The sequence below is a fragment of the Prionailurus viverrinus genome, chromosome D3 (assembly GCF_022837055.1).
Source record: "Prionailurus viverrinus isolate Anna chromosome D3, UM_Priviv_1.0, whole genome shotgun sequence".
NCBI lineage: Eukaryota > Metazoa > Chordata > Mammalia > Carnivora > Felidae > Prionailurus > Prionailurus viverrinus.
The window spans coordinates 42,341,147-42,368,168 of NC_062572.1; the positions used below are offsets into that span (position 1 = coordinate 42,341,147).

Here is a 27,022-nt window from a genome sequence, read left to right on the forward strand (position 1 = left end):
AATACTGCATTCGAGTCCCACACTGGACAGAGAAATTACTTAAAGAAAAATAGTACCGCTAGAAAATCACTACTTCTAGATATGACCCTTATCTTAAACATAGCTTTCAAAAATGCACTCTTGATACTTTATTTTCAAAAAGCTTAACTTTCTAAAACTTACTATGCCTAAAAATGTATTACATTATTCAGGTTTGAGACTATTTTTTTGCCTGTATGATTTATTAGACACTAAATATTATTAAATACAATCTGGTTCCCAATTCAGAGGCCAGAAGATTACAGCCAAGAGACAAGAATGCTTTATATAGTTTTAAATTGTTACAGTCTAAATGGTTATATAAATACCTCAGTAATACCCTCAATTTTGCCTCTTGGTCACCACAAACCCTAAAATATTTACTATCTGGCCTTTGACACTCTGGTCACACAAAATGATGATCAATACGCATGGGAATGGACACACAAATGCCCAAACATTTAATATATAAACTAGTTTACATATAAAATTATGGAAAAATTATTTAAGAGTCAGATATAAGATGAAATATCCTGTACTTTAAGGGGCAAGAACAGTGTCTGGAAAAGAAACCTAGCATTTTGATGAAGAAGCAAAAAAATACACATGCATATGTGTATGCTTATGAATATATTCATATATTTACTTTTAAAATCTTTATTTTCAGACAGAGAGTGTATGTGGGGGGGGAGGCGGTGGGCAGAGAGAGACAATCTCTGCTCTGAGTGCAGAGCCCGACATGAGACTTGACCTCATGACCTGAGCCGAAAGAGTGAGACACTTAACCCACTGAGCCACCCAGGTGCCCCAGTATGTTCATACATTTAAATACATATTCTATACAAAACTGAGTAATGACAAGGTCCTGATGATCCTTAATTCTTTATGACATATGGGGAACTTTTAAAGGTGTCTAGAAAAAAGATTGGTTTTCTAGTCTGATAGTACTTTTAATTTCCTAGTAATGTTATGTTTTCTTACTTTACATAGTATATTCTTTACATGGCAAAGTGCATTCTTTACATAGTAAGATACTGTAAAAATGTACGTATTTTGGATGTGATTGAATTACAAAATTATGTTCCAGATCTGTATACATCAGAATGCTGCCCTTTAGAAAAAGATACACAAAACTTCAGGCCATTAGGGCTTGATATTCTATTTATTTTTTATTTAAATTCCAATTAACACACAGTGTTCTGTTAGTTTCAGGTGTACAAGTGATTCAACACTTCCATATAATACATGGTGTTCATTATAAAAAAGCAGACTCCTTAATCCCCATTACCTATTTCACCTATCCCTTCACCCACCTCCCTTCTGGAAGGTAACCATCAGTTTGTTTTCTATACTTAAGAGTCTGATATCCTATTTCTTAAGAAGTTAGTTATGAGGTTCTTGTATTTTTATATTCCTTTAACTTTTTAAATTTTTTTTTTAATGTTTATTCATTTTTGAGACAGAGAGAGACAGAGCATGAATGGGGGAAGGTCAGAGAGAGGGACACACAGAATCCGAAGCAGGCTCCAGGCTCTGAGCTGTCAGCACAGAGCCCGACGCGGGGCTCGAACTCACAAACCGCGAGATCATGACCTGAGCCGAAGTCGACCGCTTAACCGACTGAGCCACCCAGGCGCCCCTCCTTTACCTTTTTTTAAAGTCTATTTATTTTGAGAGAGAGAGAGAAAGAGAGAGAAACTATGAGCAGGGGAGGGGCAGTGAGAGAGAAGAGAATCCCAAGCAGGCTCTGCACTCTCAGTGCAGAGCACCAACCATCATAACCTGAGTTGAAACTAAGAGATGCTTAACAGACTGAGCCACCCAGGTGCCCCCTCTTTCATTTTTAAATACTCAAGAAATTAGTATATTGAAACACTTTAAGAGAATAGGGTTCCTTTTATTTATAAGCAGAGGGATGGAATATTAGTTAATATTTCTCATTAAATGCAGCACTAACAGTTGGTTCATATTTTATGAATAAGATGGACAGTAGCAATTTTTTTTTAAAGTAATCTCTAAGCCTAACATGGGGCTCAAACTCACAACCCCAAGATCAAGAGTGTGCTCCACCAACTTGAGTCAGCCAGGCACCCCTTAGCAGCTTAATTTAATATGCCTTAACACCCAATTTTTTGTTCATGAAATGTAACTTCTATTTACCATGGGGTCTATAAAAGTCTTTCCTAACTCACTAAAAAGAATTTTGCCAAAGAGAAACGTTCAAAATTCACATTTAATTCTGTTTATAAATGATTTGTTAGTCTTTGTATGTTGTCTGAAACTTTCAATTATCTAGGGAATCCACTGATGAAATTTTATTGTGAAAACAGCAAAATACTAAAAAAAAAATTACTTCATATAAAGGGAACAAAGCTCAAAATACAATGCATTCATTTATGTATGAAACATATTAAAGAAATATATAGATTGTTTCAATGTACCCTGAGGAATGACCATGTAAGCAGTTACTAAAAATAATATAAAGGAATTGAAAGTATATGTGAATGGCTGGTATTAAGCAAATATTTAAAGTCTGCTTAGAAGGCAAAAGCAACTTTTTTACTACTAGAAGATCCAAGCAGGTAGAGGGACATGTAGACTTTACTAAATAATATTTAGGTCTCCTCAAACTTTTATGTTCTATATGATTCTAAGAACTTTATTGGCAAAAACCGGATCAGCACTTATGACTGGGTGAGAAAAAAAATAGAACCTCTGTTTTGATTTGCTCCAAAATAATATACCTGGAGAGAGGAGAACAGAGCAGGTTGTGAGATAAGAGGGTTTATGAATGAAATAAGAGTGACTAGATGATAGGTCCGTGGAAGTTCACTGTTACTGCTCTATTTATTTTCATAATAGAACAATATGTCCTTGCCCTGAAAACCACAGCACTTAAATAATTTTGGTCACTACTTCTAAAAACATTAAGAATGGTTTTACTTAAAACGACAACAAAATAAATGGACAGCAGTAACTGAGAGGTTAAATATTAGACTAAATTAAACATGATATAACAATGTCTAAGCTGGCCAGACATAGAATACATATGTCTGTATGTTGGCTTCTACAATGTCCACAGTTATTAATACTTTTTTAAGAGGCATTTCTACTTATGAGATCTCTATAAAAAACGTGGAATAATACAGAAAAGGTCAGAAAAAAAATCAGTAGGTGTATCATCTTACCTTTTTCTTGTTTTTCATTCCACGAAGTTTGCATGTTTAATTTTTATCATGTATGATATTTGCATTTGTATGTTCTAACCATTTTCCTTTTAACATTATATCAGGCATTTCCCAGATTCTAAATTCAATTAAAGCATTTAACATTTCTAATATTTAGCTTGAAAAAATGTGCTATTTTTAATATTCACCTGAGTGAAAGAAAAGCCTTGTGTATATGTGGGATGGTTTATGTAAGCATATAACCTAGAAGATCATTTACTGCTTCAAAGAACTTCAGTATTAAGAACAATTAGAACCTTTTCTAATTATAAAAGTGACACACAGATCTGGAAAAATATACAGAAAAGGATAGTGGAAAAGAAAATCATCTTAATTATGTAATCCAGAAATAAAATAATTTTCTTTCTATTCTTTCACTTCGCTGTGAAAATGAAAACAAATACTGTTCTGAACTTGGGAAAGTTATCTAACCTTTTTGAGCCTCTACATTCTCATCTATCCAGTGAAAGCAGCAGTAAATGAAATCATTCCAGTGACACGTTTAACAAAGGATCCAATATCTAAGTAAGCCTTCAAATATTAACTATTATTATTCCACTGAAAATTGCTGATTTATATTATCCATCCATTTTCCTATAATCTTTCCTCTTTTTTTTAAAGGTTGTTTTAAAAAATTTTTTAATGTTTTTCTTTGAGACAGAGAGACAGCATGAGTGGGGGAAGGGCAGAGAGAGAGAGACAGACAGAGAGACAGACAGAGAATCCGAAGCAGGCTCCAGGCTCTGAGCTGTCAGCACACAGCCCGATGCGGGTCTCGAACTCATCAATTGAGAGATCGTGACCTGAGCCGAAGTTGGATGCTCAACCAGCTGAGCCACCCAGGCACCCCTAAAGGTTGTTTTTAATAATAGGGCTATAATACCTTTTTCTAAATTTTTTTTTTCAACGTTTTTATTTATTTTTGGGACAGAGAGAGACAGAGCATGAACGGGGGAGGGGCAGAGAGAGGGAGACACAGAATCGGAAACAGGCCCCAGGCTCCGAGCCATCAGCCCAGAGCCGGACGCGGGGCTCGAACTCACGGACCGCGAGATCGTGACCTGGCTGAAGTCGGACGCTTAACCGACTGTGCCACCCAGGTGCCCCTATAATACCTTTTTCTAGCATATGTTGCAATCCCCCCCCTCCAAGTTTATCATTTGCCTTTCTGTTTTCTCCAGTGATTTAAAATTTTCTGCAAACTTAAAAAAAAAATTAACTATAGGGCACATGGGTGGCTCAGTCAGTTAAGCAACATTCTTGATTTCGGCTCAGATCATGATCTCATGGTTTGTGGGTTCGAGCCCTGCATCAGGCTCTGCAGTGACAGAGCCTGCTTGGAATTCTCTGTCCCTTCCTCACTTTTGGGTGCGCACACTCTTTCTCTCTCAAAATAAATAAACTTAAAAAAAATTTTTTTTAATTAACTGAGAAATACTTTCTCATTTCTTTCAGTACTTCTATAACAAATCCCTTCTAATTTCAGATAGGGTCATCAAGGAAGTTCTTTCTGAAGGTGTAACATGAGGGTACAGACTGGTAAGAAAGAAGCCAACCATGCACGTATCTGGGGCAAAATCACTGTAGGTAAAGGGAACATTAAACTACTTCTTTCCATATTAAGCCCTTATTTCTATTTAACTGTGCCAAGAACTTCCTGAATACATTTCAAGAGTGGTAATACTAGGTTTGTTATTAATTTCATAAGATGACCTGGGTATTTCTCCATGTTTATATTCTGCAACAATTTATATTTAAAATTTACTTAAAAAAAACACCTATAGGATGAACTTTCTGAATACTTCTTCAGGTAATGGTCTATGTAAATTTTCTGTCTTATTTAATTCAATTTTGCTCATCTGCAATTTTCTAGAATTTAGTCCATTTTATTTGGAGATGCTAAATGTATTTATAATATAGAAACCTAAGCTATCTCTTTGTCTAAATAGATGCTCTGACCCAATATTCCTCTTGTATCTGTTCTTGCCCAAGACCATCTCTAGGAATTACATATTCAGTACAAGATTTTTTTTTTTTAATTCATTTGGTTGTCCTTGTTTCTTGAAATGTATTTTTTTCCTGTCATTTAACTTGAATATTTTCTTTCTCATTTAACAATAAAAGCATTCAGCCTGTAGATTTGATCTATATGCGATGTTGGCTATCTTCATGTCTCCTAAGTCTAATTCATAACACTTAAACTTTATCTTTTTTGATGAAATACTGATTTCTAAATGTAGACTCTCTGGGGTAGTTACTGTGGGAGAAAAGGAACAGTTACTTTTAGAGTTCTATTACCTTATGCCACAAAACGTACCCTAAGTAAAATTTGCTTTTTTAACATTTGTAGTCTCACTGTAGCTGAGTAGCAATTTGATCCACTGAAAGTATGACCAATTTTTGTGATATAGTCTATAAATATCTAAGAAGATACTGGTAATGCAACTTATTAGGTGGTAATTTCTTATTTTTTTGACTAATAATTTGTCATGTAATAATGGCTCCTCAAAATGTTTCTATCTTTATTGTTAACAGTTTAAAAATTTTGGCTCTGTATTTATTGTATCAAGTTTATTAAGTTTTGTACCTCTAGTATAGAATATATCTTTTATGAAAATCAATTTATCTTTGTCCTTTTAGTGTCTTTGCCTTAAGGTTAACTTTGGCATCAATAATACCTGTTATTGGGGACTTCTATTCAACGTTTATATGGCATTTTTGTTAATTCTTTAATTTTACCTTATATTTTGTTAGATTTCTTATAAAGAACATAAAGCAGTGTCATAGACACAGCCTTTACATAACAGATTCCTGTTTTACAGTTTACTACTCATGTGGCACTGTGTTTGTCATTTAAATTTTCTCAAGTTTCTCTTTACTCACTTCCTCTACCTTTATTATAACTTCTTCATATATATTAAGCACCCAACAAATGACAATTTTTGTATATTCTGGGATTAGATTTTTAATATCTAAGTGTCTTTGTTTAATGAAAAAAATTCATGTACTTACATGTTATTCAAGATCTCATTTTTAATCACTTTATTTTACAACATGTAAGTACCAATTTTTTATGTTTTATGCTGATTTTACTTGCTCTTATCTCTTATCAAATACTGTGATGCAAAACACTGTGAGGGAAAATTACTTAGAAGACAAACACTCTGCTTTTCAATGTGCTAGTAGGAGACAATTTTTGTGGTGATGGTCTAGTTCAAAATTGCTTTTTCTCTGTGAATCTCTCAAAGCTCTGTTTGTTCTATCTGATCTGATCAGCTAACTATGGCCAGCTGATTAAGGAGGGAATATCTCTCTCCTAGGAGTTTTAGAGTCTGAGTCATGTTTTTTGGGTTTTTGTTTTGTTTTGAAGTAGGCTCCATGCCCAATGTGGGGCTCCAACGCACGACCCTGAGGTCAAGCATTGCATGCTCTACTGACTGAGCCAGCCAGGTACCTCCCTGAGTCATGTTAAAAAATGCAAACTGAGGTCTGGGTGCAAGGAACTCAAGGATGCTGAATGTCAGAGTCATCCTTGATTTTGTCTTGGCTGTTTCCAATCTCCTCTGAATCCGTGATTTCTTCCAATTTCTTTCCAGTATATTCTTGTTTGTTTAAAGTGGTCATGGCTGATTACTATTGGTTACAACCAAAAGTATCTTATATCAATAATATTAAATTATCTTATTTCATTTTTTAAACTGTTTAATGAGTTCTTACTGCTGAATCATTAGTCTGCAGGTGGAGTGTATTTTTGAAGATATTTAACAAGAAGGGTATGTAACATATTTTTTAAATCCTTGCATTATCTGTTAACTTTACATATTTGACAGTCCAACAAGGGCACAACAATCTTGAATTAAATGCTTTTTTCCCAAAGATCTAGATAATGCTTTATGCTGTTATACTGACATTAAGATGCCCATGTAAACTGAAAACTGTCAGTACCACACCTGTGCATTTTTAAAGTTCCACAGGTAATTCTTTCTGGCTTGGGAACCACTGCCATAAACTGTAGTGCTAGAGTGATATGAGTTGAGACTTTTTATGTTGCTTCATTGGCCCTGACTGACCTGTTTTTTCTGATGTTTTTCTTTTAAGTTTATTTATCTTTATTTTTGAGAGAGAGAGAGAGCAGAAGCAGGGGAGGGGCAGAGAGAGCGGGAGACACAGAATCCGAAACAGGCTTTAGGCTCCGGGCTGTCAGTGCACAGCCCGACGTGGGGATCAAATCTACAAACCATGATATCATGACCTGAGCTGAAGTCGGACGCTTAACTGACTGAGCCAACCAGGTGCCCCTCTGATTTTTAAAATCAGTTTATTTAGATGTTCACTTATTGTCTACAGAGACGATTTTTGCACACATTCACTGCCACCATACACAGAAGTATGACTCTTTGTATCATGTACAATTTTAATTTTCTGTATGATGTTTTGACATCTTAAAAAACCTTTCTGGCTTGGTAAAGACTTCCCCCTATGGAGCTAGACAATTCTTAGATAGCAAAAGGCCCAGCATGCTTTGATATGCAAACTAACCAACCCAGAGTCAAACCTCTTCTATCTAGTCTGTGCACCCCAGGAAGTATTCCTTTGCCTTAATCATTTCAGGGCCAGGTACCAGGCAACCAGCTAGAGACCATACCTATAGCCCAAAGCCCACTGAAATTACTCAAACTAGTCAACCCTAAGCTATTTTCACCCTGTCATGCCTTGTCTTTCCTGTGGAAAGCCTCATCAAGGCTGCAGCCTAAGCATTCTCCTTGCTCTTGTCTTCTGCCTCCTCACCACCCTTATGTTTTTTCTGTATTTTTCCATGGCCTTAAGTGGTGTTGTATGCCTCCTGTCTCTAGGACCTGTGAGTATAATACACTTTGTTTTCCCAAGCCTCTCCTGTGTCTCCTCTTATATACCTGCACCTGACTGACCATCTCATAAAAGAACACAAGACAACCTTCTTCCCACCATCTTTTCCAACTATTATTTTAAATACTGCTAGTGGCTGAAGTATTAATCCCAGTCTGAACACTATCCAAGTTCCTCAACAGGAGAATAAAGAAATAAACTACAGTATATTTACACAATGGACTACTATCCTGGCATGAAAAGGAACAACTATATACACAGTGTTGCATGAACAAAGCCAGACACACAAAAAAGTATGCACTGTATGATTCCATTTATATACGGTATGAAAACAGATGTGCAGTTTTAAGTCAAGGTACTTGTTACCTTTCGAGAGGGGGTTAGGCAGTGACTGGAGTGCACGAGAGACTTTCTGTGATGTGACAATGTTTTATTCCTTAATACGGGGGCAGTGCTCATTTTGTGAAAATCTATCAAGCTGTGTTTATCAAGTGTGCACTTTTCTATATGTATATTATACTTTAATAAAAGTTAACAAGAAAACATGGTATATAGATACAAGAGAATATTACTCAGCTTAAAAAGAAAGGAAATTCTGACACATGCTACAACATGGATGCACCTGGGAGCCATTAAGCTAAGTAAATAAGCCAGGCACGAAAGGACAAGTACTGTATGATTCCACTTTTATGAGGGCTTACAGTAGTCAGATTCACAGACAGAAACCCTGGTAGTTGCCATGCGCATGGGGGAAGGGAAAGTGAGACATTGCTGTTCAAATACACAGAGTTTCAGTTTTGCAAAATAAAAAGATTTCTGGAAATTGGTTGCACAGCAATGTGAATGTACTTAACACTACTGAACCACACAATAATGGTCAAGATGGTATTATATAATGTGTATTCTACCATAATTTACTGTATTTTTTAAAGCTAATAATGACAGCACACTACTTTCTTGCTGCAAAAGTAGATACCCAAACATATTAGAACTATATAAAAGTAAGAGCAAACAGGATCTAAGGCAACAGCCTATAGGGGACTCCAGTAAAGTATACACACTTCAAAGTACAGATGTAGAGGCAATTATATCAGCTGCCTAGAAACAAGGGGACAGGCCTGCAGAAGGGAAAATGGGGGAGGAAGGTCACATGTCATACATTCTCAAGTTCTTAATTGTAATCGAGATAGTTACCAATTTTAATATAAAAAGTATGATGTTTAGATGAAGTACTAATTTCTTCAATAAGGACAGTATTTTCTTGATTTCAAAACCAGAGGAATGAACATGAAGGAAAACCCACCTTCTATGTAATTCAAAACTACCTGATATAAGATAGTTGAAAGTACTAGACAAAAACATTATATTCAGATTTTTACTGATTCGCTTTTCATGTTAGAGTATTAGTACACAAGCCTCAAAGGATCGAAATCAAATGAGAAATTTTTAAGTACTTATTCAACCTACCTATTTGTTCCCCTAAGACCAGGCATTGTTTTGGTATTGGAGCTCCAAATACCATTCCCCGAAGTTTATCCATTGGAGGAGCTTTATTCTGAAGGCCCCCAAACTTTCCGTTACTTCGAATGCGATCTCCATCTCTGGTGAGCAGTGTAGGGCAGTGTGTAATTTTAACAACCTATTGTAAGCAAATGAATATTAATTAGTGAGCCTATAAAATGTATCTCAATTGTTCTAAGAAAGAGGAAATCACTTAAGGGTTCTGAGATTAGAAATGGCATGATCACGCTAGTATTTTCACAAAATAAGTTAGTGAAGTATAAGACGAACTGGGGTAAAAACCCAGAGGCACTGAGATGAATTCGGTTACTTCTCAAGTGTCAGCCTAAGCTGGAATAGTGACACAGCACATGGAAAAAGTGAAACTGATGGCTTGACTGATAAGAGGAAGGAAGAGAGGGGGACAAGCCAGAGAGCCACTTGCTTCTGAAAGCCACGGCAGTACCAGGGCAGCATCACTAGCTCTGTTTTCTTCTGTTAGATAGAAGTTTTCCAGATGACCAAAGGATACCAAGAGCATGGCACCAAAGACTACAGACAGAAAAGCACAGGGTTGAATCATTAGAGGACAAAACTGTAATTTCAACTATGGGAAGAAAAAGAGCTAGTAATGTCAGAGTTGGGAGGACTAGAATTATGTAGTAAAGCCAAGTCATGGAATGGAAGTAGGAAGGGTTAGTGAAGAATTTTAATGCTTCAGAGAAGTCAGAATAAAAGAAAGACACTGGGTTTAGTATTTCATGATTTTTAAAAACGTTTTTTCAAAAAAGGTCTAGAAAACAGACAAAAAATAAAATGAAAAATGAGAGAAGTGGAATTCAGGTAACATCTTTTCACTACTCAAAATGTTAACACACACCACACACCACTTTGAATGTTGGGAGAGCTATGTAGAAAGGTCCTCTTGTACTAATCTGTTCTGGACAGCCATTCTCAAAGGAAATGTAACAAGTATTACAAAGCTTAATGTTTTGCATGAGCCAGCAATTCCACTTGTAAGAATTTATTCTGAAGAAAAATCACAGATGTGAACAATGTGCACTAAAACATTGTTTTAATAAAAGATATGAAACTTGCATGTCTCAACAAGTTACATAAATTATGGTACATATACACAGTGAAATAAAATGCATATTTTAAAAAAATGACTGAAGAACACAACTTAACAATATGTAAAAATGCCTAATTCAATCTAATATTGGGGTTAAAGAGTCTCTGAATTATAAAAATAAATTATTAAATAAAATTTGACTTTTTTAAAAATGAAAAATAGCAACAAATGAAAAACGTAATATAAAATCATGACTAGTATTTATTCTTTTAATATAACTCTATGGGTACTTTACAAATGTTTTCCCACTGAGGTGGATACTTTTTAAAAAATTTAAATGCAGGGGGGTGTCTGGGTAGCTCAGTCAGGTAAGCATCTGACTTTGGCTCAGGTTATGATCTCATGGTTTGTGGGTTCGAGCCCCGCACTGTTAGTGCAGAGCCCTCCTGGGATTCTTTCTTCTCTCTCTGTCCATCCCCAGCTTGTGCGTGCATGCAAGCTCTCTCTCAAAATAAATAAATAAATAAAAATAATAAATAGGCAAATAACTTAAAAAAAAATTAAATGCAGGGGTGCCTGGCTCAGTAGAGCATGCAACTCTTGATCTCTGGGTTTTAAGTCTGAGCCCCACACTGGGTGTAGAAATTACTTAACAGTAAAAAATCTCAAAAAAAATTTAAACGCAGTAAGAAGAAAATCTGTGGTAAACTCTGGTAAAATAAATCTTTTTGTTTTACTACAAACAGGCACAACTTTCTTAGTTTTGGTTTGAATTTGCAGATTTCTTTTCTTCTTTTAAGTTTTATTTATTTATTTTGAGACAGAGAGTGTGAGAGCAGGGGAGGGGCAGAGAGAGAATCTCAAGTAGGCCCCATAATGTCAGCGTGGAGCCCCACACGGGGCTTGATCCCACAAACTCCGAGATCACGACCCGAGCCTAAATGAAGAGTCAGATTCTTAACCAAGTCACCCAAGCGTCCCTGGATTTATGTTTTTCTCTAAGTGAACATTAAAAATACAAACTGTATTCATGTACTATCCATTTATCAGGATTCATGCAATGTTTTTAAGGATTTGATACCATCTTAAATAACACACACACTCAAATTTATTTACAGACTTGTCCATTCTCTTGTCAGTAGAATGACAATATGAGTTTATAAGCCTCCAGGAAAAAGGACAGTTTGGCTCCCTTTCAGAACAGTTCTGCAAATACTACTTTCATGGACAGTTTCAACTCTTAAAGTATCCTTCAATCTTTCGGTTCTACCCCCTAAGCACTGAATTTGGACAAAAAAGATGACGACACGTTTTGCCAATTCAGTAAGTGAGCAAAAGCCGTATAGCTCGGGGAAACTACCTGCCCTGGGGACTAGGAAGGGGTGAAATAAAAACAAGGGGTTGACTCTGTAGAAATGGCATAAAGCATTCAGGAAGAGAAAACAGTGACAAACTACCGAAAACAATGTTACAAAGGGATGCCATAAATGCCTTTTCTCATAAGAGCTTTAGAACAGTACTTAACTGGTGGAATTATAAGACCTGATTCAAAACTTTGGAAGCAAAGCAATCAGTATTTGCTATACTAGTTATGAGGAACCTAAAAAAATTTCAGCCATTAGATTCTTCAAATATTGCCTTATGATCTTTTTCTCCCTCCACTCTGGCACTGTAATTAGACTTTTTTTTTTTTTTTTAGATTTTCTCATTCTGTCCTCCATGACTCTCAACTTCCTCCTCCTCTTACAGTCATTCCTTCCCCATAGGCTGCAGTCTGCACAATTTTTCTGACCTATTTTCCGATTCACTAATTCTCTATTGTACTGTTTAACCTTCCCAGTATTTCATGTTTATGTGTATTTTCTAGTTTTAGAAGCTCGTTTGATTTTCTCAAGTCAACTTGCTCTTTTCTTATTTTTGGCACTTTTCTTGAATTGTATTAAACATATTTAAGAAAAATATTTGCTTTTACGTTCACTAAGGAAATTATTTCAGGTTTGAGATAAAGGTGAATTCTTCCAGAGACAATCTGTTTCCTCCAATCAGATATCTAAGGACACTACCAGTCCAGCACCATGTCAAATCAAATGTTTACCTTAAGATTTTTCAGACCACCCAAGTATTACGAATACAGGTTGCAAACAGACAGAGGCCAATTTATTTATATTGATGAATTCTCAGGAAAATGGTTTGATTTTGTTTTTTTTCCCTTTTCCAGCTATTGCCAAGGTTCAAAAGAGGTAATTTTCTTGCAGTCTCCAGAGGCACTTGGAGTTGAGATCAAAGTGGCAGTTTTTTTTCTGTTCAACTTACACTAAGGTTTAGCCCTTTGGGGGATCCAGTTTATTGGGAAAGGGATCTTTTATCATATTCCCCACTCTGGTTAAAGCCCTGGGTTTTGTCTCTTACCCTCTGAGTCTCTCAAAGGAATGAAAAATAATGCTCTAGTTCAATTACTTTGACAAATGTTCTCTAGGCAAATCCTGGCTTTAGAGTTCTGTTTATCTGAGTTCCACCTTCACTTAGAAATCTTACTTTCTTGACAGTTCATACCTTAAGATATATAACCTACGTACCCAGAAACAGCCTTTTAGTTTATCTTTGTAGGAATTTCTTCTGAATTGTCTCTGATAGCCCTCAGTGCCTAGCACTGTGCCTGGTGGTATGCTGGAGTCAGTGTTTATCAGGTCAAGAGAGCAAACTCTCCTGAGCGTCTCATTCAGTGGCTACACATAGGCCACTGGAAATCAGCCATGATAGGAGGATTTACACCTTGGGCAAAAGCTACAAACCAGGGTCCTATCACCCCACTCACCAGAGAGCCAGTTGTTCAACATTTAATAGCATCCACTACGTCTCATACACAGTTAAGTGTCTAAATACTGACTGAACTAGAATCTTCCAATTATTATCCAATTTGTTACTTCTATTCTCACTAGTAAGCTTTCATGTTGTCATGACATTTAATGGGTATGACTTCTACTCTATAATTTAGGATATATACACATTCTAACCACTACCAGAATATAGTACCTTCTCCATCCACAAGTGTTCGCTGGTACAGTATGTTACAAGTCATTATTGGGCTCCCATGGAAACATTCATCAATATGCCAAATACTACTCCCCAATTAGTTGCGTAATTTTCAGTAATCTCGCTAACTTAGCTCTCCTAAATCAGAGTACACTTATTATTTCTTCTTAACTGGGTGCAAAGAAAAACTACTCGGTTCTAGTTCTGCCATAAGTGGATGTGATTTGGTACACATCCATGATTTTTCCTGAGCTTAAGAAGAGCCCTTTGAAAAGCCATCCTTGATGGGAGGGGAAGATGGCGGCGTAGGAGGACGCTGGGCTCACCGCGCATCCTGCTGATCACTTAGATTCCGCCTACACCTGCCTAAATAACCCAGAAAACTGCCAGATGATTAGCAGAACGGAGTCGCCAGACCCAAGCACAGACGAGAGGCCCACGGAAGAGGGTAGGAAGGGCGGAGAGGCAGTGTGCGCTCCACGGACTGGCGGGAGGGAGCCGGGGCGGAGGGGCGGCTCGCCAGCCAAGCAGAGCCCCCGAGTCTGGCTTGCAAAAGCGGAGGGGCCTGACGGACTGTGTTCCGACAGCAAGCGCGACTTAGCGTCTGGGAGGTCATAAGTTAACAGCTCTGCTCCGAAAGCGGGAAGGCTGGAGGACAAAGGGAGGGAGAGCTGCTGAGCCCCCGGACGACAGAGCTCAGTTTGGCGGGGAAGAAAGGCGCTCGCCAGCGCCATCTACCTTGCCCATCCCCCAGCCAAAATCCCAAAGGGAACCGGTTCCTGCCGGGGAAATTTCTCGCTCCGCGCAAACACCCAACTCTGTGCTTCTGCGGAGCCAAACCTCCAGCAGCGGATCTGACTCCCGCCTGCTGCCACAGGGCCCTTCCCGAAGTGGATCACCTAAGGAGAACCGAGCTAAGCCTGTCCCCCCGCCGCCGTGCACCTTGCCTACCCACCCCAGCTAATACGCCAGATCCCCAGCATCACAAGCCTGGCAGTGTGCAAGTACCCCAGGCGGGCCACGCCACCCCACAGTGAATCCCGCCCCTAGGAGAGGGGAAGAGAAGGCACACACCAGTCTGACTGTGGCCCCAGCGGTGGGCTGGGGGCAGACATCAGGTCGGACTGCGGCCCCGCCCACCAACTCCAGTTATACACCACAGCACAGGGGAAGTGCCCTGCAGGTCCTCACCATGCCAGGGACTATCCAAAATGACCAAGCAGAAGAATTCCCCTCAGAAGAATCTCCAGGAAATAACAACAGCTAATGAGCTGATCAAAAAGGATTTAAATAATATAACAGAAGGTGAATTTAGAATAATAGTCATAAAATTAATCGCTGGGCTTGAAAACAGTATACAGGACAGCAGAGAATCTCTTGCTACAGAGATCAAGGGACTAAGGAACAGTCACGAGGAGCTGAAAAACGCTTTAAATGAAATGCAAAACAAAATGGAAACCACCACGGCTCGGATTGAAGAGGCAGAGGAGAGAATAGGTGAACTAGAAGATAAAGTTATGGAAAAAGAGGAAGCTGAGAAAAAGAGAGATTAAAAAATCCAGGAGTATGAGGGGAAAATTAGAGAACTAAGTGATACACTAAAAAGAAATAATATACGCATAATTGGTATCCCAGAGGAGGAAGAGAGAGGGAAAGGTGCTGAAGGGGTACTTGAAGAAATAATAGCTGAGAACTTCCCTGAACTGGGGAAGGAAAAAGGCATGGAAATCCAAGAGGCACAGAGAACTCCCTTCAGACGTAACTTGAATCGATCTTCTGCACGACATATCATAGTGAAACTGGCAAAATACAAGGATAAAGAGAAAATTCTGAAAGCAGCAAGGGGTAAACGTGCCCTCACATATAAAGGGAGACCTATAAGACTCGTGACTGATCTCTCTTTTGAAACTTGGCAGGCCAGAAAGAATTGGCACGAGATTTTCAGGGTGCTAGACAGAAAAAATATGCAGCAGACAATCCTTTATCCAGCAAGTCTGTCATTTAGAATAGAAGGAGAGATAAAGGTCTTCCCAAACAAACAAAAACTGAAGGAATTTGTCACCACTATACCAGCCCTACAAGAGATCCTAAGGGGGACCCTGTGAGACAAAGTCCCAGAGACATCACTACAAGCATAAAACATACAGACATCACAATGACTCTAAACCCGTATCTTTCTATAGTAACACTGAATGTAAATGGATTAAACGTGCCAACCAAAAGACATAGGGTATCAGAATGGATAAAAAAACAAGACCCATCTATTTGCTGTCTACAAGAGGCTCATTTTAGACCGGAGGACACCTTTAGATTGAGAGTGAGGGGATGGAGAACTATTTACCATGCTACTGGAAGCCAAAAGAAAGCTGGAGTAGCCATACTTATATCAGACAAACTAGACTTTAAATTAAAGGCTGTAACAAGAGATGAAGAAGGACATTATATAATAGTTACAGGGTCTATCCATCAGGAAGAGCTAACAATTATAAATGTCTATGCGCCGAATACCGGAGCCCCCAAATATATAAAACAATTACTCATAAACATAAGCAACCTTATCGATAAGAATGTGGTAATTGCAGGGGACCTTAACACCCCACTTACAGAAGTGGATAGATCATCTAGACACACGGTCAATAAAGAAACAAGGACCCTGAATGAGACATTGGATCAGATGGACTTGACAGATATATTTAGAACTCTGCATCCCAAAGCAACAGAATATACTTTCTTCTTGAGTGCACATGGAACATTCTCCAAGATAGATCATATACTGGGTCACAAAACAGCCCTTCATAAGTATACAAGAATTGAAATTATACCATGCATACTGTCAGACCACAATGCTATGCAGCTTGAAATCAACCACAGAAAAAAGTCTGGAAAACCTCCAAAAGCATGGAGGTTAAAGAACACCCTACTAATGAATCAGTGGGTCAACCAGGCAATTAGAGAAGAAATTAAAAAATATATGGAAACAAATGAAAATGAAAATACAACAATCCAAACGCTTTGGGACGCAGCAAAGGCAGTCCTGAGAGGAAAATACATTGCAATCCAGGCCTATCTCAAGAAACAAGAAAAATCCCAAATACAAAATCTAACAGCACACCTAAAGGAACTAGAAGCAGAACAGCAAAGGCAGCCTAAACCCAGCAGAAGAAGAGAAATAATAAAGATCAGAGCAGAAATAAACAATATAGAAACTAAAAAAACTGTAGAGCAGATCAACGAAACCAAGAGTTGGTTTTTTGAAAAAATAAACAAAATTGACAAACCTCTAGCCAGGCTTCTCAAAAAGAAAAGGGAGATGACCCAAATAGATAAAATCAAGAATGAAAATGGAATTATTACAACCAATCCCTCAGAGATACAAATTATCAGGGAATACTATGAAAAATTATATGCCAACAAATTGGACAACCTGGAAGAAATGGACAAATTCCTGAACACCCACACTCTTCCAAAACTCAATCAGGAGGAAATAGAAAGCTTGAACAGACCCATAACCAGCGAAGAAATTGAATCGGTTATCAAAAATCTCCCAACAAATAAGAGTCCAGGACCAGATGGCTTCCCAGGGGAGTTCTACCAGACATTTAAAGCAGAGATAATACCTATCCTTCTCAAGCTATTCCAAGAAATAGAAAGGGAAGGAAAACTTCCAGACTCATTCTATGAAGCCAGTATTACTTTGATTCCTAAACCAGACAGAGACCCAGTAAAAAAAGAGAACTACAGGCCAATATCCCTGATGAATATGGATGCAAAAATTCTCAATAAGATACTAGCAAATCGAATTCAACGGCATATAAAAAGAATTATTCACCATGATCAAGTGGGATTCATTCCTGGGATGCAGGGCTGGTTCAACATTCGCAAATCAATCAACGTGATACATCACATTAACAACAAAAAAAGAGAAGAACCATATGATCCTGTCAATCGATGCAGAAAAGGCCTTTGACAAAATCCAGCACCCTTTCTTACTAAAAACCCTTGAGAAAGTCGGGATAGAAGGAACATACTTAAAGATCATAAAAGCCATTTATGAAAAGCCCACAGCTAACATCATCCTCAACGGGGAAAAACTGAGAGCTTTTTCCCTGAGATCAGGAACACGACAAGGATGCCCACTCTCACCGCTGCTGTTTAACATAGTGCTGGAAGTTCTAGCATCAGCAATCAGAAAACAAAGGAAATCAAAGGCATCAAAATTGGCAAAGATGAAGTCAAGCTTTCGCTTTTTGCAGATGACATGATATTATACATGAAAAATCCGATAGACTCCACCAAAAGTCTGCTAGAACTGATACAGGAATTCAGCAAAGTTGCAGGATAAAAAATCAATGTACAGAAATCAGTTGCATTCTTATACACTAACAATGAAGCAACAGAAAGACAAATAAAGAAACTGATCCCATTCACAATTGCACCAAGAAGCATAAAATACCTAGCAATAAATCTAACCAAAGATGTAAAGGATCTGTATGCTGAAAACTATAGAAAGCTTATGAAGGTAACTGAAGAAGATTTAAAGAAATGGAAAGACATTCCCTGTCATGGATTGGAAAAATAAATATTGTCAAAATGTCAATACTACCCAAAGCTATCTACACATTCAATGTGTAGATATCAAAATATCAAAATTGCACCAGCATTCTTCTCGAAACTAGAACAAGCCATCCTAAAATTCATATGGAACCACAAAAGGCCCCGAATAGCCAAAGGAATTTTGAAGAAGAAGACCAAAGCAGGAGGCATCACAATCCCAGACTTTAGCCTCTACTACAAAGCTGTCATCATCAAGACAGCATGGTATTGGCACAAAAACAGACACGTAGACCAATGGAATAGAATAGAAACCCCAGAACTAGACCCACAAACGTATGGCCAACTCATCTTTGACAAAGCAGGAAAGAACATCCAATGGAAAAAAGACAGCCTCTTTAACAAATGGTGCTGGGAGAACTGGACAGCAACATGCAGAAGGTTGAAACTAGACCACTTTCTCACACCATTCACAAAAATAAACTCAAAATGGATAAAGGACCTAAATGTGAGACAGGAAACCATCAAAACCCTAGAGGAGAAAGCAGGAAAAGACCTCTCTGACCTCAGCCGTAGCAATCTCTTACTCGACACATCCCCAAAGGCAAGGGAATTAAAAGCAAAAGTGAATTACTGGGACCTTATGAAGATAAAAAGCTTCTGCACAGCAAAGGAAACAACCAACAAAACTAAAAGGCAACCAACGGAATGGGAAAAGATATTTGCAAATGACATATCGGACAAAGGGCTAGTATCTAAAATCTATAAAGAGCTCACCAAACTCCACACCCGAAAAACAAATAACCCAGTGAAGAAATGGGCAGAAAACATGAATAGACACTTCTCTAAAGAAGACATCTGGATGGCCAACAGGCATATGAACAGATGCCCAAGGTCGCTCCTCATCAGGGAAATAGAAATCAAAACCACACTCAGGTATCACCTCACGCCAGTCAGAGTGGCCAAAATGAACAAATCAGGAGACTAGATGCTGGAGAGGATGTGGAGAAATGGGAACCCTCTTGCACTGTTGGTGGGAATGCAAATTGGTGCAGCCACTGTGGAAAGCAGTGTGGAGGTTCCTCAGAAAATTAAAAATAGACCTACCCTATGACCCAGCAATAGCAATGCTAGGAATTTATCCAAGGGATACAGGAGTACTGATGCATAGGGCCACTTGTACCCCAATGTTCATAGCAGCACTCTCAACAATAGCCAAATTATGGAAAGAGCCTAAATGTCCATCAACTGATGAATGGATAAAGAAATTGTGGTTTATATACACAATGGAATATTACGTGGCAATGAGAAAAAATGAAATATGGCCTTTTGTAGCAATATGGCCTTTTGTAGCAAGTGGATGGAACTGGAGAGTGTGATGCTAAGTGAGATAAGCCATACAGAGAGAGACAGATACCATATGTTTTCACTCTTAGGTGGATCCTGAGAAACTTAACAGAAACTCATGGGGGGGAGGAAGAAAAAAAAAAAAGAGGTTAGAGTGGAAGAGAGCCAAAGCATAAGAGACTCTTAAAAACTGAGAACAAACTGAGGGTTGATGGGGGGTGGGAGGGAGGGGAGGGTGGGTGATGGGTATTGAGGAGGGCACCTTTTGGGATGAGCACTGGGTGTTGTATGGAAACCAATTGGTCAATAAATTTCATATATATATAAAAAAAAAATGAAAAGCCATCCTTCAGAGACTTCTCATTTAGAAAGTGAGAGCATATCATCTCTAAGGTACCCATGATTCTAGAATACACTATTTGTAGATACTGGCTAGTATTTTAAACTGGCCTCTGTTTTCTCTTACATAATTGCAAATATTCTTTAAAAAAATTTTTTTTCAACGTTTATTTATTTTTGGGACAGAGAGAGACAGAGCATGAATGGGGGAAGGGCAGAGAGAGAGGGAGACACAGAATCGGAAACAGGCTCCAGGCTCTGAGCCATCAGCCCAGAGCCCGACGCGGGGCTCGAACTCACAGACCGCAAGATCGTGACCTGGCTGAAGTCGGACGCTTAACCGACTGCGCCACCCACGCGCCCCTAATTGCAAATATTCTTACTCATTTTCAGTTATAGTAATCTGAGAGCCTATAATGTTTTTCATACATGTTTACTACCTGGTATTTCCGAACTCCTAACACTATACTTACTAAACTTAATACTTCTTTTGTATCAAAGAATTCAAGACCTCTGGATCTCAGATACAGACAGAACTTTCCTTTACTGGAATTTTACCATATTCCAGGCTCTTAGCTTAATGCTTTATGTGCATTATTTTATTCAATCTCTGGAAGTGCCCTTTGAAAAACTATCCTTCAGGTTTCCTTTTTTATAAGTAAAACTTAAAAGTAATATAGAAGTGATAATCCTTAGCACATCCAACAGTAGACAACATATTCTTTCAGTTTGTTTAAAGTAACACAAAAATATTTTTAAATTAACTAAAACATTTTTTGAGTATAGCTGACACATATTACATTAGTTTCAAGCTACAACATAGTGATTCGACATCTCTATATGTTATGCTGTGCTAACCATAAGTGTAGCTACCATCTGTCATCATACATCGCTATCACAATATAACAGACTAAATTCCCTCTGATGTCTTTTAATCCCATAGTTTATTCATTCCATAACTGGAAGTCTGTATCTCCCACTCCTCTCTACTCATTTTTCCCTTCCCCTCACCACCATAAGCTTATTCTTTAAGACAGTAACATCTTACACATAATTTTGCAACTTTTCAACAAAATATATTTTATACATCTTCCTTGTTAGGAGAAGGAAATTTATTATATTCTTTTTAACAGCAACATACACTCTACTGTATACATTACTATAATGGAATTGCCCAATTTTAAATGATGGACATTTAAGACTGTTTCCAAAGTTTCCCGTTTTAAATTCTTTTAATACCCTAATAAATATTCTTGTACACATCTTCATATACTTGTGGGAGTGTGTCTGTAAGATAAATTATTTTAACACTTTGTGATGGTATAAAGATGGCTGCAAATTCTTTGCCCCTTCTCCCATGGAGAAGGGAGAGTCTATTCCCACCTCCCCACCTACCCCCTTGGATCTGGGCTGGCCAGATTCTGAGCTATGAAATGTACTTTCTGAGGATGGGACTTAAGAGACCTACAGCTTCTGTCTTAACTGCTTGGAACACCCCTTCTTGGAACCCAGATGCCATTTGAAAAAACCCAAGCAGTCACAAGAAGAGACTCACATGAAAAGACCCACGTGTGTCAGCCTACAGCCCCAGCTGAGTGCCCAGCCAGCAGCCAGTATCAACTAGTCAGTATGAGTAGGAGATAAAGTAGGAACTAATTTCAAGGAAATTAATAATAATAAGGGAAATAAGAAAATAAAAATAATTTCAATGAAATATTTCTAACCCTGGACATGCTAGGTGATTTTTCATCTCCAGCCTGCTCAGTAACCAAAATGTTCTTCAAAAAGAAATGAAGAACCTCAGAACAAAGATCAAACCCAGTGCCTCGCCAGTAAAATGTATCCTAAGGGTCAAAATGAAATTAAAGATGTCCCTTTGTTAAGACCTCAGATATAAGGCCCTGCTTCCTAGATTCTTAGGTAGACAAAGGGGTTTCTTAAAAAAAAAAATTTTTTTTTTAAATAGGTCCACGTCCAGCATGGAGCCCAATGTGGGGCTTGAATTCACAACCCTGAGATCAAGACCTGAGCTGAGATTGAGAGTTGGATGGCTAACTGACTGAGCCACCCAGACACCCCTAAAAATTCTTAATGGCATTATACCACAACACCCTGGGGTGGCAGTTTGAGAACAGTGACAACAGAAGATAGTGCCAGCTGAGCCTCTGACCAGACTCGGCTGAATTCCCAGAAAGTAACCAGCACCAACTGCCAGCTGTGTGAGTGAGGCACTCTGGAGTTCCCACCATCCCAAGTGTAACTAGACAACACTCCAACTAGCTAACACTATTTGGAGACACCCACAGAGACCTGAAAACTAATATGTTGTTATTGTTTAAAGCTACTAACCTTTGCAGTGCTTGCTAGGTAGCAATAGATAACTGAAACATTTATATTGCCAAACTGCCCTTCAAACGTGTTATAGATGGAATTGTGTCCCTCAAAGTTCCTATGTTAATGTCTTAACCCCTCAGGTCCTCAAATGTGATCTTACTTGAAGATAGCGTCTTTATGGAAGTCATCAAATTAAAATGAGGTTATAAGGTTGGGCCCATAATCCAACAAGTGGTGTCTCTATAAGAAGGGGACATAGATACACATGGATGTGAAGAAACACAGGGAGGACTATCCACAAACCAAGGAAGGAGGCCTGAAATAGATCCTTTCCTCACAGCCCTCACAAAGAATCGATACTTCCCACACTTTGAATTTGGATTTCAAGCCTCTGGAAGTGTAAGTCAATGAATTTCTATTGTTTAAGCTTCTTAGTCTGTGGTACTTTGTCAAAGCAGCCCTAACAATAAGAGCTCCATCAAATTACATTTCCACAAACATTACCTGAGAATACTTTTTCCAATACCATCATCAACAGCAGATACTAGTTTTGAGATAATTTCAAATCCCCCAAACATGTCTCATTTTAATTTGTATCCTGGCCCATTCATTCACATACTGTGCCCAGTTTTATGCTGCTTGTCAATTTGCAGGATTTAAATTGGTTTTGAAAAGGTTAGTCATCTGAACATTATCACAAAATTATTCCTATATAGGGCCTTAAAATGTAAAACTTTAAAAACACACATTAAAAGTAGAGCTAGAAATTTAAAAAAAAATTCAAATACATACCTCTTTTCTGTAATGATTGGCAGCATCCAAATTATCCAAAATAATGGTGTCTCCTAACAGCATACCAAATACTAAAAAAGTTCAATAAAGTTTTTAAATTATGATATCTTTGGTCATATTAAAATGCTGGCATACAAAATTTTCTTAGAATGCTGACATCAAAATTTTACCCCTCTAACAAGAAAAAAAAAAGATAATTAAATATTAATAAAACTAGAACTTATAAAAAAAATAAATAACGTAAATTTCCATAACCAGTAATTTGTATATCTGTATCATAAGTCTTAACATCTGTATTATAAAGTCACTATAGGAGCACCTGGGTGGCTCAGTCAGTTGAGTGTCCAACCTCAGATCAGGTCATGATCTCACAGTTTGTAAGTTAGAGCCCCATGCTCGGCTCTTCGCTGATGGTGTGGAGCCTACTACCTTGGATTCTCTATCTTCCTCTCTGCGCCTACCACCCCCCTCACCCCCCCACTCTCTCTCAAAAATAAATAAAGTTAAAAAAAAAAAAATTCACAATTTCCTTTACCTGTTTCACAATGTTCTACGTTGTCTGGAAATGTTAACAAATCTCGGGCAAAGACTGGATCTCCAATGGGTTTAAAATACAATTTTCCATTTCGGTAATGAGGTAGAGGTCTGAATGAAAAGAAATTAAATACTAAAGCAAATATATATTTTTAATTAAAAAACATAATATGAAAAGCATATGTATACGTTGCTTATCATTATTGTGGTCATTTAAATCAATTCCTTATCCACAAGTGACACTCCTAAATGATTAACTATGAGAATAATATACACTATATAAGAATATCTGTTTAGTTTTATCGGTGCTATTAAAATCAATATAAACTGCTGTTGGGTTTAACAAGGAAAAAAGAAAAGCAGCCTCAAAAGTTGCCCCTAAATGAGATGACTATTTCATGTGGAGAGTGGCCCTAACACGGATGGGGAAAGAGGCAAGGCCCAAGACAGAGACCCATGTGAGGGAGGGAGATCGAGTACTCTGGCTCCCTGTCCTTTCCATACAGGATACAGAATGAGCAACGGCAGCCCAGAGAGAACAATGAGATTCAAGAGATGGAGGCTAACTAGACTGTCATGACCTTTCCCTTACACATGGTGCTGGTTTTCTCAAATGTTGAAAGTAGGAGCACTGCAGGGTAGGGGTGGCTCTAGGAGCTAGTTATGAACTCTGAGTAAGAGGCACAATACCAGGAATGGAGAGAATAACTAGCTTCTAATGCAAACATTAGCCGCAAATACCAAATTCATACTTTCCCCTAAGTCAAATATTAACTTGGTCTTCACAGATTCTGCAGACAAAAGAAGCCCTCCTAAAGGAAAAATTATTCATACAAAAAGTATTACCCTCAATGAACACAGGAATTACTGGATTTCCTGTGTTGTTTAAAATGAGTACTGACAAGTAGCGAAGTGGGAGATTTTAAAAGCAGACAGATTTGAGTTCAAATTCTGGTTGTTTCCTCAAACCATTTTTAGATTACAAAATGAAATTAATATGTTAGTTTAATAACATTCATATATAATATTAATAGAGGTCCCATTCTCCGTCAAGTCCCTATTCCTACCCAATTGTACAACTTTGTTTATAAGTCTGAGAAAATTATTCATTAATACTCCATTATACATTTTACTTTGTTTTGTTACCATTTCCTTCTAGTCTTTTAAGCTCAAAATCAGAGTACACATAAAGTATTTTTAAATTTAGATAAAAAATGCCTAATTGGTTTGCATAGTTATTCCTTAAAAACATACTTTGAAAAGTAAATGAGGAAGTAATTAAAAAAACTAGATTTATATTAATATAATAATACAACATTCTAACTAGTCTTTTACATTTCAACTTTGCTATTGGCAGTTCCAATGCAGACCTTCTCTACCTAAATGATGACTGCTTATCTTCACAGGACATAAACAGGACAAAAGACATGAATCTACACTCCTACTCCAAATAAAAGAGTTTTCTATTTCATCATGATATTGACATCCTTCCTGTTACAAAAGCCAAAAACTTGCTTTGGATTTGTGTGTGCATGTGTGACTTATACACAAATAACATTTAATTGGCAAATTAAACATGCCTGGCATATTTGATTAAATTCACTGCAATACTCATCTTAATGAAGTATACTCATTTGTAACGAAGATAAAAATAACCTAGTTAATGTGGGTCACTGCTCAGTTTGTTTTAGGCATCTTTTACAGAAACCATTTCAAAATTAAGCACTTTGATAACAGAAAAGTGATTTCAGAAAAAAAACATTACTCCCACTTTTTTCTAACCTTTTCCAATCTGGAAGAGTCTTCTTATAAATAGAATCAAGGGGCAACACCTGCTGACGACCTTGGGTTTCATCATAGATACGACGTGCAGCATCGGTGGTCAGGGTGACAACACAGTCCATGTCACTCGCCAGATGCCAAGAAATAACCATTGCGGCTCTGTCATCTTCAATTTGTGCCAGGTGTGCAATCTACAACCCATTTTTTAAAAATCAGGTAAAAAACTTTTAAATATATAAAAATTTGATATTAAGTATTTTAAAAACCCACATCTAAACAGCAAAAACTTTTCTGAAATACTCACATGAAAATTCTCAAACTATAAAAGCTTACTGGCTTAAATAGTTAACGGTCTATGCTGCTATTAAATTTTGGAAAAACTGTTTCACAGAGTAAACTCCTATAAACTTTGCAAATGAGCAAGGAAAAAATACTTAGAATGTTATTAGCTAATTAATGATATATATGATACCTTCACTACTGGGATAGATCTTAATTGATAAAATAACCATAAAATAATATACACATATGAAGGATTAAGATTCAACTAAACATAAATATAGTTATACATCACATACCCTTCTAAGTAGACACCTCACTCCAATATACAGTATTTCTTTCAGAAAACAAATCTAAATGTCACAAATAAGAATCGTTTCTTCTGCTTATAAGAACACACTGGAACTTAGAATAAACTTACTTTCCTATTTACAAATACTTCAGTATTTGTACATTCTTCTTTTTTAACTTTTTTTTAAATGTTTTTATTTATTTTTGAAGGAGAGAGAGAGACAGAGCATGAACAGGGAGGAGCAGAGAGAGAGAGGGAGACACAGAATTCGAAGCAGGCTCCAGGCTCTAAGCTCTCAGCACAAAGACCGAAGCGGGGCTCGAACCCATAAACTGTGAGATCATTACCTGAGCCAAGCCGGACGCTCAACTGACTGAGCTACCCAGGCACCCCTAGTTACAAACATTCTTGCTCAAAGTCCAACAAGATTGAAATTTTGAGGCCAGTTTCAAAACCTCATTCACTGCATCGTTATGGTAGCATCTATCCTTTACTCTTACCTGACCAGGTTGCAAAAACATGCCGTAGCAATGAAAATGTCCTGTCATTGTTAGAAACATCACAATGTCTACTCTTGTATTCCAATCCTCTAAGTTAGTGGAATAAAGGTAAGAGAGATATGCAAAGAAACTAGTACATGTAAATGAAGATTTAAATAAATGTTCTAACAAACAAAGGAAGGATTAGAAGAGGCAAATCAAAGTAAGTGACCTCATTCTACTTGTGACCACATGAGTGAGGACAGGTGCCCATTCTGTGGTTGTTCTACAAGTACCCTGATCTTCTAATTGGGTTATTTCTTAATAAAGATATAATTGGAAGTTCTCACTAGGCTCCTTAACAATACACTTTCTTCTTAAACTTTCAGGTGATGTGAAGTATATATAGGATTTTCTTTTCCAAAAACACAATCCTGTAGAAAACACGAACCATTTTTACTTGTGTACCATATACAGTGTTCTGTTCATTCAAGCTTTAACTATTTTTCAGCTCTTTTAAGCCCACCCTAGCCATTTTTCATGGATGTCATGACTTCTTTCTCAGGAATGGGAGATG

General features: G+C 37.6%; 1 protein-coding gene across 1 annotated transcript in view; it reads right to left on the reverse strand.

Moving 5' to 3' along the window:
• SMCHD1 (structural maintenance of chromosomes flexible hinge domain containing 1) overlaps window positions 1-27,022 on the reverse strand; it is a 162,082-nt gene that overhangs the window by 9,136 nt on the left and 125,924 nt on the right. The window contains exons 42-45 of the mRNA XM_047827631.1: window positions 25,396-25,586; window positions 23,615-23,724; window positions 23,080-23,150; window positions 9,579-9,750 (exon numbers count right to left, since the gene is read on the reverse strand). Coding sequence (XP_047683587.1) covers window positions 9,579-9,750; window positions 23,080-23,150; window positions 23,615-23,724; window positions 25,396-25,586 — 544 coding nt within the window. The remainder of the gene's footprint in view (window positions 1-9,578; window positions 9,751-23,079; window positions 23,151-23,614; window positions 23,725-25,395; window positions 25,587-27,022) is intronic.